At 39.3% G+C, this 12634-nt stretch overlaps 1 protein-coding gene across 9 annotated transcripts in view; it reads right to left on the bottom strand.

Annotated features, from left to right (window-relative positions):
* ZBTB46 (zinc finger and BTB domain containing 46) overlaps positions 1–12634 on the bottom strand; it is a 57884-nt gene that overhangs the window by 35294 nt on the left and 9956 nt on the right. For 6 of the 9 annotated variants that reach the window (XM_067307892.1, XM_067307883.1, XM_067307886.1 and 3 more), the window contains one exon: positions 4737–5706. In XM_067307892.1, coding sequence (XP_067163993.1) covers positions 4737–5706 — 970 coding nt within the window. Of the gene's footprint in view, positions 1–4736; positions 5707–7321; positions 7410–10851; positions 10890–12634 lie in introns of all 9 variants that reach the window. The other 3 variants (XM_067307887.1, XM_067307891.1, XM_067307889.1) reach the window with 2 other exon arrangements.

Below are 12634 nucleotides of genomic sequence, written 5' to 3'. Positions count from 1 at the left end.
GTTCCGATTTGTTTTGAGAGTAATTAGCTTCATTACATAGCCAATTGGCACAAAAATTACTTGCAGCTTTAGGGTGCAAACATTCAGATGATGTGTGGGAGTATTTCCTTAGAAATAGATTCCTGAATCGCAACTATGCTTGAAGTAAAACATTAATAAAACCATCAATAAATTCTTCAAAAGACATCCCCCCACACACCATGACCGACAGAACTTTCCATTACACAAAGAGGCAAAAAAACTGCAACATTTTGCTAGCTTAACAGCTCTTCTAGTGAAGATAACTGCTCTTTTCAGTGAGAGCCTTTTAAACACCATCAAATTCCATAGTCCGAATACTCAAACTTTTTACCAGATCATAAGTTTTATCTAATGTTATTGGAATAGCAACCTAAGAAAAAAACAAGATGGCTCAAAACTAAAGACTATATTAGAATTTCACGATCAACTTTGATATTGAAACCAATAAATGGATGAGTAATTTGTTTCTTTAGAAAACCTACCAAGTTCAAAGAGAGAGAGTAAAATGAAAGGTAGACTTGTTATTTCAGCAAGTCTGTGGAGAAAATTCCTCTTTACTCAGTTATGAAGAAAGTTACAATTTATAAAAGCCCATTCTTAAATTTACCTTGAAGAATTGCTACTCCAAGTAAATGTTGCTAGGTAAGGAAAACATAATGTTTCATACACAGAATAACACAGTGACATCCTGACCAACCCAAACACCATGAGGAAGGGAAAAAAAAACAAAACAAAACCCAAAAAACCACGTTTTATGCTAAATAGAGAATACAAGTTAGTAAATTGGCAATAGCATGAAAAGATGGTCCCCATCCAACACTGTTCTCTCTGCAGTCAGGAAGCTCTCAAGGTGGATAGCATGGCAAAGATAACCAAGGCAACAAACTGCAAACTCATTTAAGCCCGAGATGCCTCTACAGATTTAATGAAGAGCCTTGCACCACCTTCATGCTTGACTGACATCGTCCTGTAGAAACTTAGAGCTTAATCACATTCTCAGTGTAGCATCTCGACTTAGTTCAGATTCTTTCGCAAATCTTATTTGATCATTCTTCCTTGGAGGAAGCAGATACACTCTTCATGAAGACGCTAAGAACCTGTGGCTATTTCCATGATACTAGATTACCATTAACAGGATTACTCCAGACACTTCTTTTCATTTTAATCTGCAGCACGATCAAATTCAAAGACTCTCAGCAGTCCCCCACCAGCATCTGGAATAGAATCAACTGAACCAGAAAGAACTTTCTTTTCAAGATAAAATCTCTATCTGTTTTAGGCTCCATTTCATCAAATTTAAGTACAGTCTACTTAAGTATATGGGACACTTTACTACATCCTGCCTGTATTGATAAGAACATCTGTTTCCCACTGAAACAAGCAACACCACTAAGTGTAAACAAGCTGTTAGATGTTTCAAAAGCAAAACAGATTTTCAATCTGTGGTTACTTGTAATGGTTACTTGCAGCACCCACTTTCCAAAAATGTTGCTTACATCTTGCTGAAAGAGTATTTGCAAGAAAGACCAAATGATTATCTTGCACAGTTTCAGGAGAAAGACACTAGCACTGACGTTAAGATGGACTCTGCTAAATCTGCTTTCACACTGCCAGAAGGCCTGTGTTAGCCCTCCAGCACACATTTGCAAATGGTACCCAAATTATCCCATAATCAGGGCTTTTAGACCTAACAAGCAGCATGATAAAACCACTGAATAGACCAGAAAAGGGAAAGAGTCTCAAAGAATAAAAAAAGTTCTAGGTAACTCTTTTCCTCTGAGCTTATTTACCAAACAACATTCAACACCCATTCCTCGGCAAAGGAGTACCTTTTTATCTTAGCTATGAACAACACGGATAGGGACCCTTTCAAATAAGCGAGGGAACAAAGAGTCTTGGACTATGATGTTTGTCTTAAGGAATTAAGCCTGACACTATTAAATTCAAAGCTAATTTTAAACTGAAATTTAAAAACCGAAGCGCACAGCCACATTCCAAATCCTCATTACACACTACATACGCTTGCCGTTACCCCTTTGTACACAAGGAATCGCCTTTCCTCCACGGATGGGAGCTAAGTCTGCAGCACCCCTCGAAGGAAAGCGGGGAACCCGGGGTACCACTGCCCACGCAGAATCCGGTAGCCTAGCAACGAAGGAGATGGAGCAGTTTGCAAGACGGTTGCTTCCACCTGCTGGAGATGGGAAATATTAATGCGAGACAGAAAGACCCTCCTGCCTGCGGAGAGCAGGGGAGCGCTGGTTTGGGGGGGGGGGCAGGGGTGCTTTGATTTCTCTTGCTGCCTGCACACTGAAAGAGAAGCAATCTCACCCGAGTGACCAACTCCATTCGATTTCAGCCAAACCACACATCTGCGGGGACGGGCGCACGAGAGGCTTGCCACTTCCAAAATGTTCAGATGTAAACTAAAGCTTAACGTGCACAGACCTCAAATCCTCCAAAACCATTCTCCCTTCCACTCCCCCCCCACCCCCAAAGACAAGAGAAATCAGCCTGAGGAAAAGGAGGGTTCCTGTAACCGTAGGGATGCTGGAGTTCCCCCACGTGTGCGGGAAGGGGCTCCCCGACGCCAAGTCGACGTCCCCTCGTTCTGCGAGCGCAGGCCCGGCAGTGCAGAGAAGCACACGTCTCTGCATCCTTCAACAGGGCAGAAAGGAGAATCTCATCTCTGCTCACCCCTCCAGCTGGCCAACATGGAGAAACTACGGGTAGCTCAGTCTCCAAATATCCCCTTTCTTCAGCATGGTTACTTTTATGCAGAACCCCACTGCTCCTAGAGTAGCAGCCAGATACGGGCAGGCCACTATGAACGTAGATAGCCCCTATCCTTGTTATTTCTGGCGTTTCTCTCATCTTGGACAGGGAGAAGTTAACAGCTATTCAGTTTTTCTTTCTGCTTTAATAGCACCGACGGAACATCAAAATTATTCCCCCAGTCACCACCACTCAGTTTCCCCTTTCCCGTCGTATGAAACACCTCTTTAATTGGAAACTATTTAAGACAAGATTCGGAACAAATAATTTGATTGTATCTGCTGATGCAGCTGTCTCAGCACTGCACTGAGTCAACCCCAGAAGCCATCTTCCTCTCAGCCACAAACAGTTGTAAAGAACCAAAGCCATTTCTATTTAATTCCTTAACAATTAGGAGTGAAATGATATAGACATCATTCATCTTCCAGCAACACCATCTCTTACATTTTGCACAGTTTTCAAAAGCATAATTTAAAGAAACTCAATCTATGACCAGTTTTCTAAGATTAGTGTTGCAGTTCTGCTTCTGTAGTAACTCCAACATGTGTGGCTTGCTTCATATACCTGTCAAAAAACAAACCTCAGCCAGTGTGTTTGAGCTGTTTTTATGAGATGTTGTGAAAGTGAAAAGTGTTTGTGTGTGAATAGCATTTCAGACAGTCAATACTGAGTCTTTACTCAACACAGTCCCAAAATACATGCATTATAAAAACAGGACTTATCATAAATCATTCTTATTTTAAGTTATCTGGCATCTTCCTTCTAACCAACGTTGTTTAGATTTTATCACCAGCCAATTAGAATAATTACAGGCAAGCTTGCTGCAGCAGATAACTGTAAAAGTAACATAATTAAAGATATTTGTAGACAGTTACCCATTCAATTAAATATCAATGAAAGCCAAATTTGACATTCATATATCAGTACGTAAGCAGCTTAAAAATCTTTTTTCAGTACTTAAAGACTGTTCAGGCTTTCAGTACTAGTTATATTGCTTTTTTCAATCTAAATTTGACAACATAAGGGTATATAATCTCACACACCCTTCCCCTTGCTGGCTAACATTCTGGTATGCAACGAAACACAGGTTAACTCATAGCACAGACTAAGATCTTCAAGTCAGCTTATGGGAGTTTAATACCACACTTCCCCGAGAGTCCTTAAAAAAACAAAACGCTATATCAATAGCATTCTTGGATCTAAAAATAGGCAGCGATTAGTGAATCAAATACAAGAGTTATCTTAATTATGAGACAGAAAAATAACTACTGAAGATACAAAAAGAGTTCAGAGAACATTTTTCTCCTTGGTTACACTTTTGAAAAAAGAAGTCATTCATCTCAGACTACAAGTAGTCAAACATCAAAATACATTTTAAGCCTTAGAGCCTCACAAAAACATTATTCTTAGAGCTACCAAACACTTTTCTCGCTATTACCAGCAACAAGCTATGGTAGCTTTATTCTTGAGAAAGTGACACCTGAATATCAGACAGTACTGAAGATAGTATCATTAAGACTCACTAAATTACACCTATATGTGGTGTAATTACTGCATCAATATACTATGCAAGGAAAATTCTTCAACCTTGACAAAGTGTGATGAGTTTGCACACCTGCTGAAAGAAGTTCCAACCTTTTACCTCATTAATTCTGATAATTATAATGATGTTTCAGGGGTGATTTAGGCTATTCTAGATTCAGGGCCAGAGCAAAACCACCAAATTCTTTCACAGAAGAACTAGCCTGCATTGCTGTGACACTGAAGTTCCTAACTGAGCTGTACAGTGCTTCCATCAAACAGCTGGCAACATAGATTTCTACATTTTTCTGTTTCGGATAAGCTAATATATTTCAGAGACTGATAAGATCGTACCACAAACAGATTTCGTTAACTCTGCATTGTTAGTGCCAGGAATGAAAAGCAAAAGAACAACTTACTTGGGTCTCGACTGCTGTATGGCCATCCTGAGGCAGGTAAAAAAGATGGCATTGGAGAACTTGCCCTGCTGTCATCCTCTACTTGCTGCGTAATATGACGCACAGTTTCTTTATTTTTTCTGTTCTTTCTGCGTCCAGTGGGTTGCCAGCCATCCCCCACACCTTGCTCTGAGAAAGCATTCTGTATTGCACTATCCTTGGCGGAATGTAATTCATTTCCTCCATAATGTGATGGCGAAACCTGTTCCTCTTTGATACGTAAAGACCCATACCCCATGTCACTAGACCAAAGAGACTGGGATGAAATGTCTTCGTGGCTGTCTGTTTTTGGTTCTTGATCTTCTTTTCCATAACTACTTCCTCCTTCGTGGCAGCTGGCAATGGCTGAATCTCCAGAAGAGTTTGCTGGACTTGTACGCCGAGCTAACCAGGGAGATATACTCCTCCCAGCCACAACTGCTGAAATCAAAGCATCCGTACTACTGCTAGAAGGAGCTCCAAGTTCATAATCAACAAGGTCATCTGAGGCATCAGACTTTATACTTATGTCAAGAGCTGCTTTTATGAAATTGTGACAGGCTTGTACAATATCTGTCATTTGCAGATAGCTAGCAGCTGACATCACCTCAATGACGTTTCTGCTGGTCAGCGCTAGGTGTGCAGAATACATGAAGTCAATGATTGCTTTAAAGCCCTGTGCAGTTACAATGTCTAAATGAGTGACTGTGGCCTGGTCAGATGTTTTCTGTACCTGGCAGTACAGCGTTTTGAAGTAGCGACTACTCCCAAGCAGAACGTTTTTGTGAGCCTTAAATATCTTCCCCTCCACTATAATGCAAACGTCACAGAGGATGCCATGTTGTCTCTGCTCATTAAGCTCACGAAGCAGGTGACGGTAGTGGGAAGCAATCTCCATATCTTCCTTTCGGTTATTCATTTGGAAATCTTTGTGTTTCCTCTTCCACAAGTCCTGTAAGGGGAAGAAATTGACAGTATTACATCAAAATCAGAGTCCACAGACCCTTTTCAAGGACTAAACAAGACAAACCAAGTTGTAGCAAATTAAGTAACTGGTCCATCTTGAAAGAATATCACAAAATACAACCGCTGCCTAGAAAGACTGCACATTCATTACAAGATGCAGCTTATTTATACTGGACTTAAATAATTTACATTAAAAGGGACCAGATTTGAAGCTCAGTCCCCCAGTGCCTCATAACACTCCAGAATAATGTTTCTTTAAACTACTACAGACTCGCAAGAAAACCTGTCTTAAGTTACTTGGGTAAAATGGCTGTCAGTTTTTACTGCTTGGGTTCAGTAAAGCTTGGTTTAAAAAGGAGTACTGCACTTGAAACCATGCTGATGGATCAAACTATTGAAGAGCATTCTGAAACGCAATTTCCTCAAGGGGAAGAAGCAGGACGCATAGCACACTGAATAGCTAAAGTCCTCAAACAGCAAAAGCCAATTGAAACCAGCTATTTCCTTTGCTGTATTGCGACTGAGGGGCTAAAAATACCGGCTTTAAGTCAGAAGAGCAACAGGCAAATCCAAGACCACAGATCACAAATTTTAAGTCCCCACCCAAACTAAATTGGCAATGGATCAGAACTATGAAATTAATGTTATTTGAAGCTTAACTACTTATTAGCACAATATTTTTAACTTCACAATAAAACATTATTTCCATGCCTTTACATATCCAAGTTTACCCCACCATCACCCAAAGATGATGGGTAGGGAAATTCTAATAGTCACCTAAACATTCATGTTTAGGAAGGATGCTTCTATGATCAAGAAAACAGAGCATCCAATCAGGCTGATAAGAATTCATAGACCTTTGATCACCTTCCAGAAAACTTCACAATATGCTCCAACAAAGGCTAGTTAATGCTAGTAGTATGGCAGAGACTCATATCTTGTAAGTTATTTCTAAAATTAACCTCCTTGGACACTTCAAAACAAAAAAAGTTAACTGCTAACTGTAATCAATAGCACGAAAGTTTTCAGAATGAACTTTATCTTGCCTGCAAAGTACAAATACGAGACAAGCAATGTATCACTATGGACTGAACATATATATATCACATTCCATACAGTATTCAATAAGTCACTCCTATCATGCAGTTTAATTTGCTGTCCATTCAGCCTCTATCAAAAACTTACTGTCCTTCCAGTCTCCAGGATAATCCTTCACTGACATCATGCACATCAGTGCACTCCGTCTCTCAGGCGAAACACCTTCAAGTTCAAAACACGCAAAGCATTTGCTACCAAAGGAGGCCAGCAGTGCCAGAGCAGACTCGGGAAGTACTTTTCACTACACCGTACCTCAGTAGGTACTAGCTTTGTAATTCCATACTCACCTTTTTTATTTCCAGTTTTATAACTTCCTTGGCATAATTTTTGCCATTTTACCTAGCATACACCACTTATTTGAAACTTAGTATCAAGATTTATATACCCTGTAGCAGTAGTTTAAGGTCCAACTACTTAAGAGCATTGAGTTGCCATACAATGTACAGAATATCTCCCCGTTTCTTTCAAAAGCTTAAAATTTGTTCTGATATAGTAAGCTCCACCTCTAAAAATGATATGTGGGTCCACAACTTCCACGCTCTGAAGGTGGCTGCCACAGCTTCATAACGTCTTTATGCTTGAGAGAACCACCTATTAAGGGAGAATGACAGTTCAGTTTTGTCTTTATTCCAGAAACCACTACTGCATCTACTTTTAGGAGCTGAAGAGTCAGCCTAGTCCCCTCAGGAAACATGAATTGCCACATAGGATCAAATGAATTGTCTATCATCCATCCTGTCTTCAGCCGCTGCCATATCCACATGCTTCAGAGGAAGATGCAAGAACCTCAGAGCATACAATTATGGAGTGACCAGAAGGTTTCAAAACTGGCACTGCCCTTCGCTGTTCCTTTACAGGTCTTAAAATCCATATTCCAAGGCAGATCTCCCTGAAATTGGTTGGAAGAAAAAATAGCTCCCTGCAAGGGTAATTTTCCATTCTTCATTTCGGTACAGATTAGCATCAAGAACATTTGTCAATATTTTCATCAGCTTGTGTGAGTTTATGCAACATCTTTTCTTGGACTTCTTCCTGAATGTTTTCCACCTTGAAATTACACCATCCCCATGGGATTTTATTTCTCTGCCATTTCATATGTTTATTCAGCTTATTTTAGTATGTTTGGATTGCCCCTCACTGTTGATATCTCTGCTTGATATTTTACATACACCTTGTCCTTCGTTTATACTGTCTGTGCCAGAACCCAAATTAATACATTTGTCTCTTGCTACTTTTGTTTTTGACTGTACCAGTTTGAGATTCAGACATTGACTAACCCGGTGCTTCTTATGGATGAAGCACTTGCTAGCTTGTTTACAAAATATCTTCTCTCTGAGTTTTGTTATTTCCTGTTCATGATATTCTTATTAAATACTAAAATCTATGCAAGATTACTTCCTGATTTCCCTCCCACCCACCAAGCTCTTGACAGAAGATACCCTCCGGGCCAGCTATGAATGAACAAAAGCATGTCATTAACACGCAAGAATTATATGATCTTACTTTACTTGTCCACATTTCCAAGGACACTGGGGACAAAAGCAGAGGATGGGTGGATACCTTTAGGACAAGAAGGCAAAAATACCTCCTATTCTAAAATACAATAAGTAGTGAGTATAATAAAGCAAGTAAAAATAATGAGAATATACATTCCTCTATGCAAAGGGAAGACAACTGTCCGTGTTGCAAAGAACTCAAAATTTAAGTATAAAGAGGCAGAGAGATGAATGGGGAAGACACCCATCGCAAAGAACAGCAGCCATTCCACTGACAGGTGGCCACATTATACCACTTCCAAGCATGCAAGCAACGATACAGATACTCTTTATGCTCAATTTAATCAAAATTTAACATCTTCCAAAACAACAATTATTGTTGTAGATGTCTTGATCTTTCTCTGTCTAAAGGTCTGCTACTTTTCATACATTGTTCTATATTGAATGTTTGTCACATCATTGTACCTTTTAAATGAGAGGTCTTTGGGGGAGAAAATTAAATATGCCTCAAATTCAGAGGAATTAATTAGTTTTCTGTCTACCCATGTCAAACCAGCACATCCGTTTAATGTCAAGGATCACTAGGGAACTAATCCAAGTTAAATTTAAGGCAATTTGCTAGTAGTTAAAAATTCAGCAAGCTTCAAAACCCTCTGCTCTTGTGTTCCAATTTTACATGCTGTTTTGTGGCTTTTTTTTTTTTTCCTCTCCTTGTAAAGATGTGTATCTCCACTTAGAAGATGCTAGGTAAAGATTTCTTTAGAAAAGCAATCCCCTTCAAACCACTAGCAAAAGCACATGACAAACCGTGGAGATTTTTAGCTTACTAAAATGTTTTAGGCCTGGTTCCACTTGATACATCCAAACAAGTCTTCAAGAAAGTTCTGACTAGGAAAACTGGGAGTAACTTTTTCCCAAACGGTGAATGCTTGCTAGACAAACTCTCAGACACATCAGTGCATTTCCCTATTTCACTAGAGTTATTGTCAAAAAGATTAATAATGGTCCCATTCTGCGCATTGAAGGGCAAAGCGTTGGTAAGTTCACTTCTAAGACTGCAGTACATCAACAGTGGTTAATGAAAAGAAAAGAAAAGCCATAATGCCTCGTGATGAATGCGTCCAGGCAGCCACGTTCTATCCTTGGTGTTTTATAAGTGGAGACTACTACTGGCAGTGACTATTACTCCTGTAACTTCCTATATCCATGTTCTTTATTTCTAATTAACTTGTGGGATTTTGCTTTACAATCCTCCAGTTCCAATACCTATTCAATACAATTTCTTAACTTCCAGAAAAAAGCAAAGTGGGAATCAAACTGCAAGAAGATTCCTGGCAATACATTTTCACGACAGCACCCCCAGTTCGTAAAAACAGAGATCTACTCTACTATGTCCCAGGACCAGATTTTAATAACGCTACCTTCCAGAGTACAGGACGGAGCAGAGCAGAGCTTTCCACTCCGGAATGAGAAGTCCGTCACTGCTCAGCAGCCGCCTTCCTCGCTAGCATGGTGCTCCGCGGGACACCGGGAGCCTGCGCCTCTGATGACAGCGCCCGGCCACAACACAGCTCTCCAAGAAACCAGTGAACCGTGAAGGCTCGTCTGTAGACTCTGACAGGTTTTCCACAAAATACATCGTAGGGGGACCAGGCTTCCTCCACAAGTCAACGTATGGATAGTACAGTAATTCAATTCTGTTCTTTTTTCGAAAAAGAAACTAAAACAATTGCTCCTGAACAAACAGCACTTGCATGTAACCATAAAAAACAGACAAGATCTTGAGCATGAGCAGTTTTAATAGCCACCTACATACAAAATTCTGTCAAGATATAGGACAGCTTTGTATTTTTCATGCTGTCACAAACCTGGTCTTAAACCAACCATTAATAATTTATGTAAACTTTAACCCCAGCTAGAATGAACCTAGTTCTACAAATAGAGCATTTATGAAAAGTGTTTATTTTGCATCATCAGCACAAGCTGTTTGAACATAAAAATAACACCTGAGGACATAATAACAGTCTAAATAAACACAGTCTTCACTTAATACTGGAAGGGTTCTCAAAAGAAGAAGCAGTAACACTTACAAAGCCTAACCTCTCAGCATATAATACATATAATAAGTCCCCTGCAGAAATCTTAACACCATTAAAATTAAGGGGTACAAACTTGTTGCATATAAAACTCAGTGAATTATTTAAATTATGAAAAAAGCCACAGATAAAAAGAAAAGCAATAACACAGATGAAAGTCTACAGTATTATCTCCTGGGAAATCTTGGGGACAAAAATAATTTCTGAGGTACTTCACTCCCTTCACTCAGAAGGAAAACAGCAACAAAAACAGATTATAGCTATTCTGATCAATTGAAAACCCAGTACAAGTTGTTTTGTTTGTTTTAAAAACTCTCTTGCAGGATAAAAGCTAACCAAAAATTTAAACTACACAACATTTAATCTGTTGCAATTTTTTAAATATAAGTTTCTACACTTAAAACTAAGGACACACAAGTTACAGTGTACCAAAATACTCACTAGTTTGTCATGCACTCCTCCACCAGCCACTCTGCTCCCTAGGGAAAAAGGGCCAACCAGAATTTAGCCAAAAATGTGTGTTGTTTCCTCCCCTCTCTCCCTTCAGAGGGAAGGGAAAAAGGGCCAACCAGAATTTAGCCAAAAATGTGTGTTGTTTCCTCCCCTCTCTCCCTTTAGAGGGAAGGGAAAAACAGATAATGAAGAACTGAAATTCACTCCAATAGTTTATCATGCAAAAAAAACCCAACAAATGCACCCCATTTCTCTGCTTCCCCCATGTCCTTCCCAGGTCTCCACTCCCACCAACATTCCAACATTTTTTAAATTCCTCTGCAGAGGAGTCCTGCAAGGTGTGATCAGACTTGAAACTCCTCCTTGCACAACAAGACACAGTGTATCTACTAGTCTCACTTTTATCCAATTAAAGACAACAGAAATGTATATGATCCATCACATCCACATGTCCTATGCTGACAAAGCTGGAGGGAAAACAAACAAACAAACCAGCCTTAGAAACTGAAAAGGACAGTACCTATGCTTAGATTATTCTCCTAAATGAAAAAGAGAGCAGAAGAATCAGGATACTGATGGATGGTAATTCCCTGCAGAGACATCACTCATGAGTTTTTCAAGTACCAATCTCCAGAACTAAAGTGTTTTCTCACAAGCGTGTTTGAGGAAGAACAGCACACAATTTTAAGAGCTTAATTAAATTTCTTTACACTAAATATGCAAAAACTGCATCTATTTTGAACAAAACTTAAGGCACAAATAGAAGTAACAGCTCATGAAAAATGAACAGTTGCCAAAAAAGAAACTTTTATCCTATTCTGATTCAAGAAACTGATCGTTCGTTGATCAAGTTATTCATTCAAGCTACAACTGTGAATTCAAAGAGAAGTAGGCAGATGTTTGTAGTAAGAACAAACCAGATCCTTGGCCCAAGGATGTTAATTGCAACTCATCGTTTCATGCAAACATCAATACATCACTTTTCCCTTATGAATGGGGATAAGAATGTTTAATTACAGCTTAGAAAAATGAATGTTTTTCCTTATGGGCTAGAAGTTGCAGGAAGAAAATAAAGTTTTGCCTTTCAGTTTGAGAAATACTATAGAATTATAGAAAAGGCAAGAATTTGGGAGGTATATAATTTTCAGTGAACTTAAAAAAAATAAATACTAGCTGTATTTTTATTATCAGATTTGAGAGGCCCACTCAATTCTCAATAACTGTATGGCAAAGCAACTCTACAAACACTTAACTACCACCTGCCTGATGAGGATTCACTAAAATTTTTCTAATTTCAAGCCAAATGCTATCTTGTCACCTACAGCATTAAAATGGCATTTCTGCTTAGCAACTCTGTAGGAGTTGCTATCCAGAAGGTCCATGACAAGTTCAAACAGCAGCAGCAGGGCCAGCATTGCACCTTCAGAAGTTATAATACTCTGGCAAAGATGAACGAACTCACTTTAACCGCGAGTTCTCCATACAGCTGAAGACATCACAACTCTCGCTCTGTCTGGATTAGGTTTAGTTAGGAAATGCAATACCTAAGACCACATCATCATGTTACAATTGCTTCTGACATCAAATAATGTAGATACAAAGGCATTACGAATTAAAGGACAGCCGATTACAGCAAAAAGAAAAAGGACATTCAAAACACCACATGCTTCCAGTCATTCACCTTATCATTAGGCTTTGCTTTCGCAATCTAAATATGAACCGCAAGCAGATCCCAATTTCAACAACCAAAACCTAAAATAACAGGGAGCAA

Source organism: Apteryx mantelli, chromosome 18, assembly GCF_036417845.1.
Source record: "Apteryx mantelli isolate bAptMan1 chromosome 18, bAptMan1.hap1, whole genome shotgun sequence".
Taxonomy (NCBI): Eukaryota; Metazoa; Chordata; class Aves; order Apterygiformes; family Apterygidae; genus Apteryx; species Apteryx mantelli.
The sequence above is the reverse complement of the archived record's forward strand: the minus strand, read 5'-3'. Positions and strand labels throughout refer to the sequence as shown.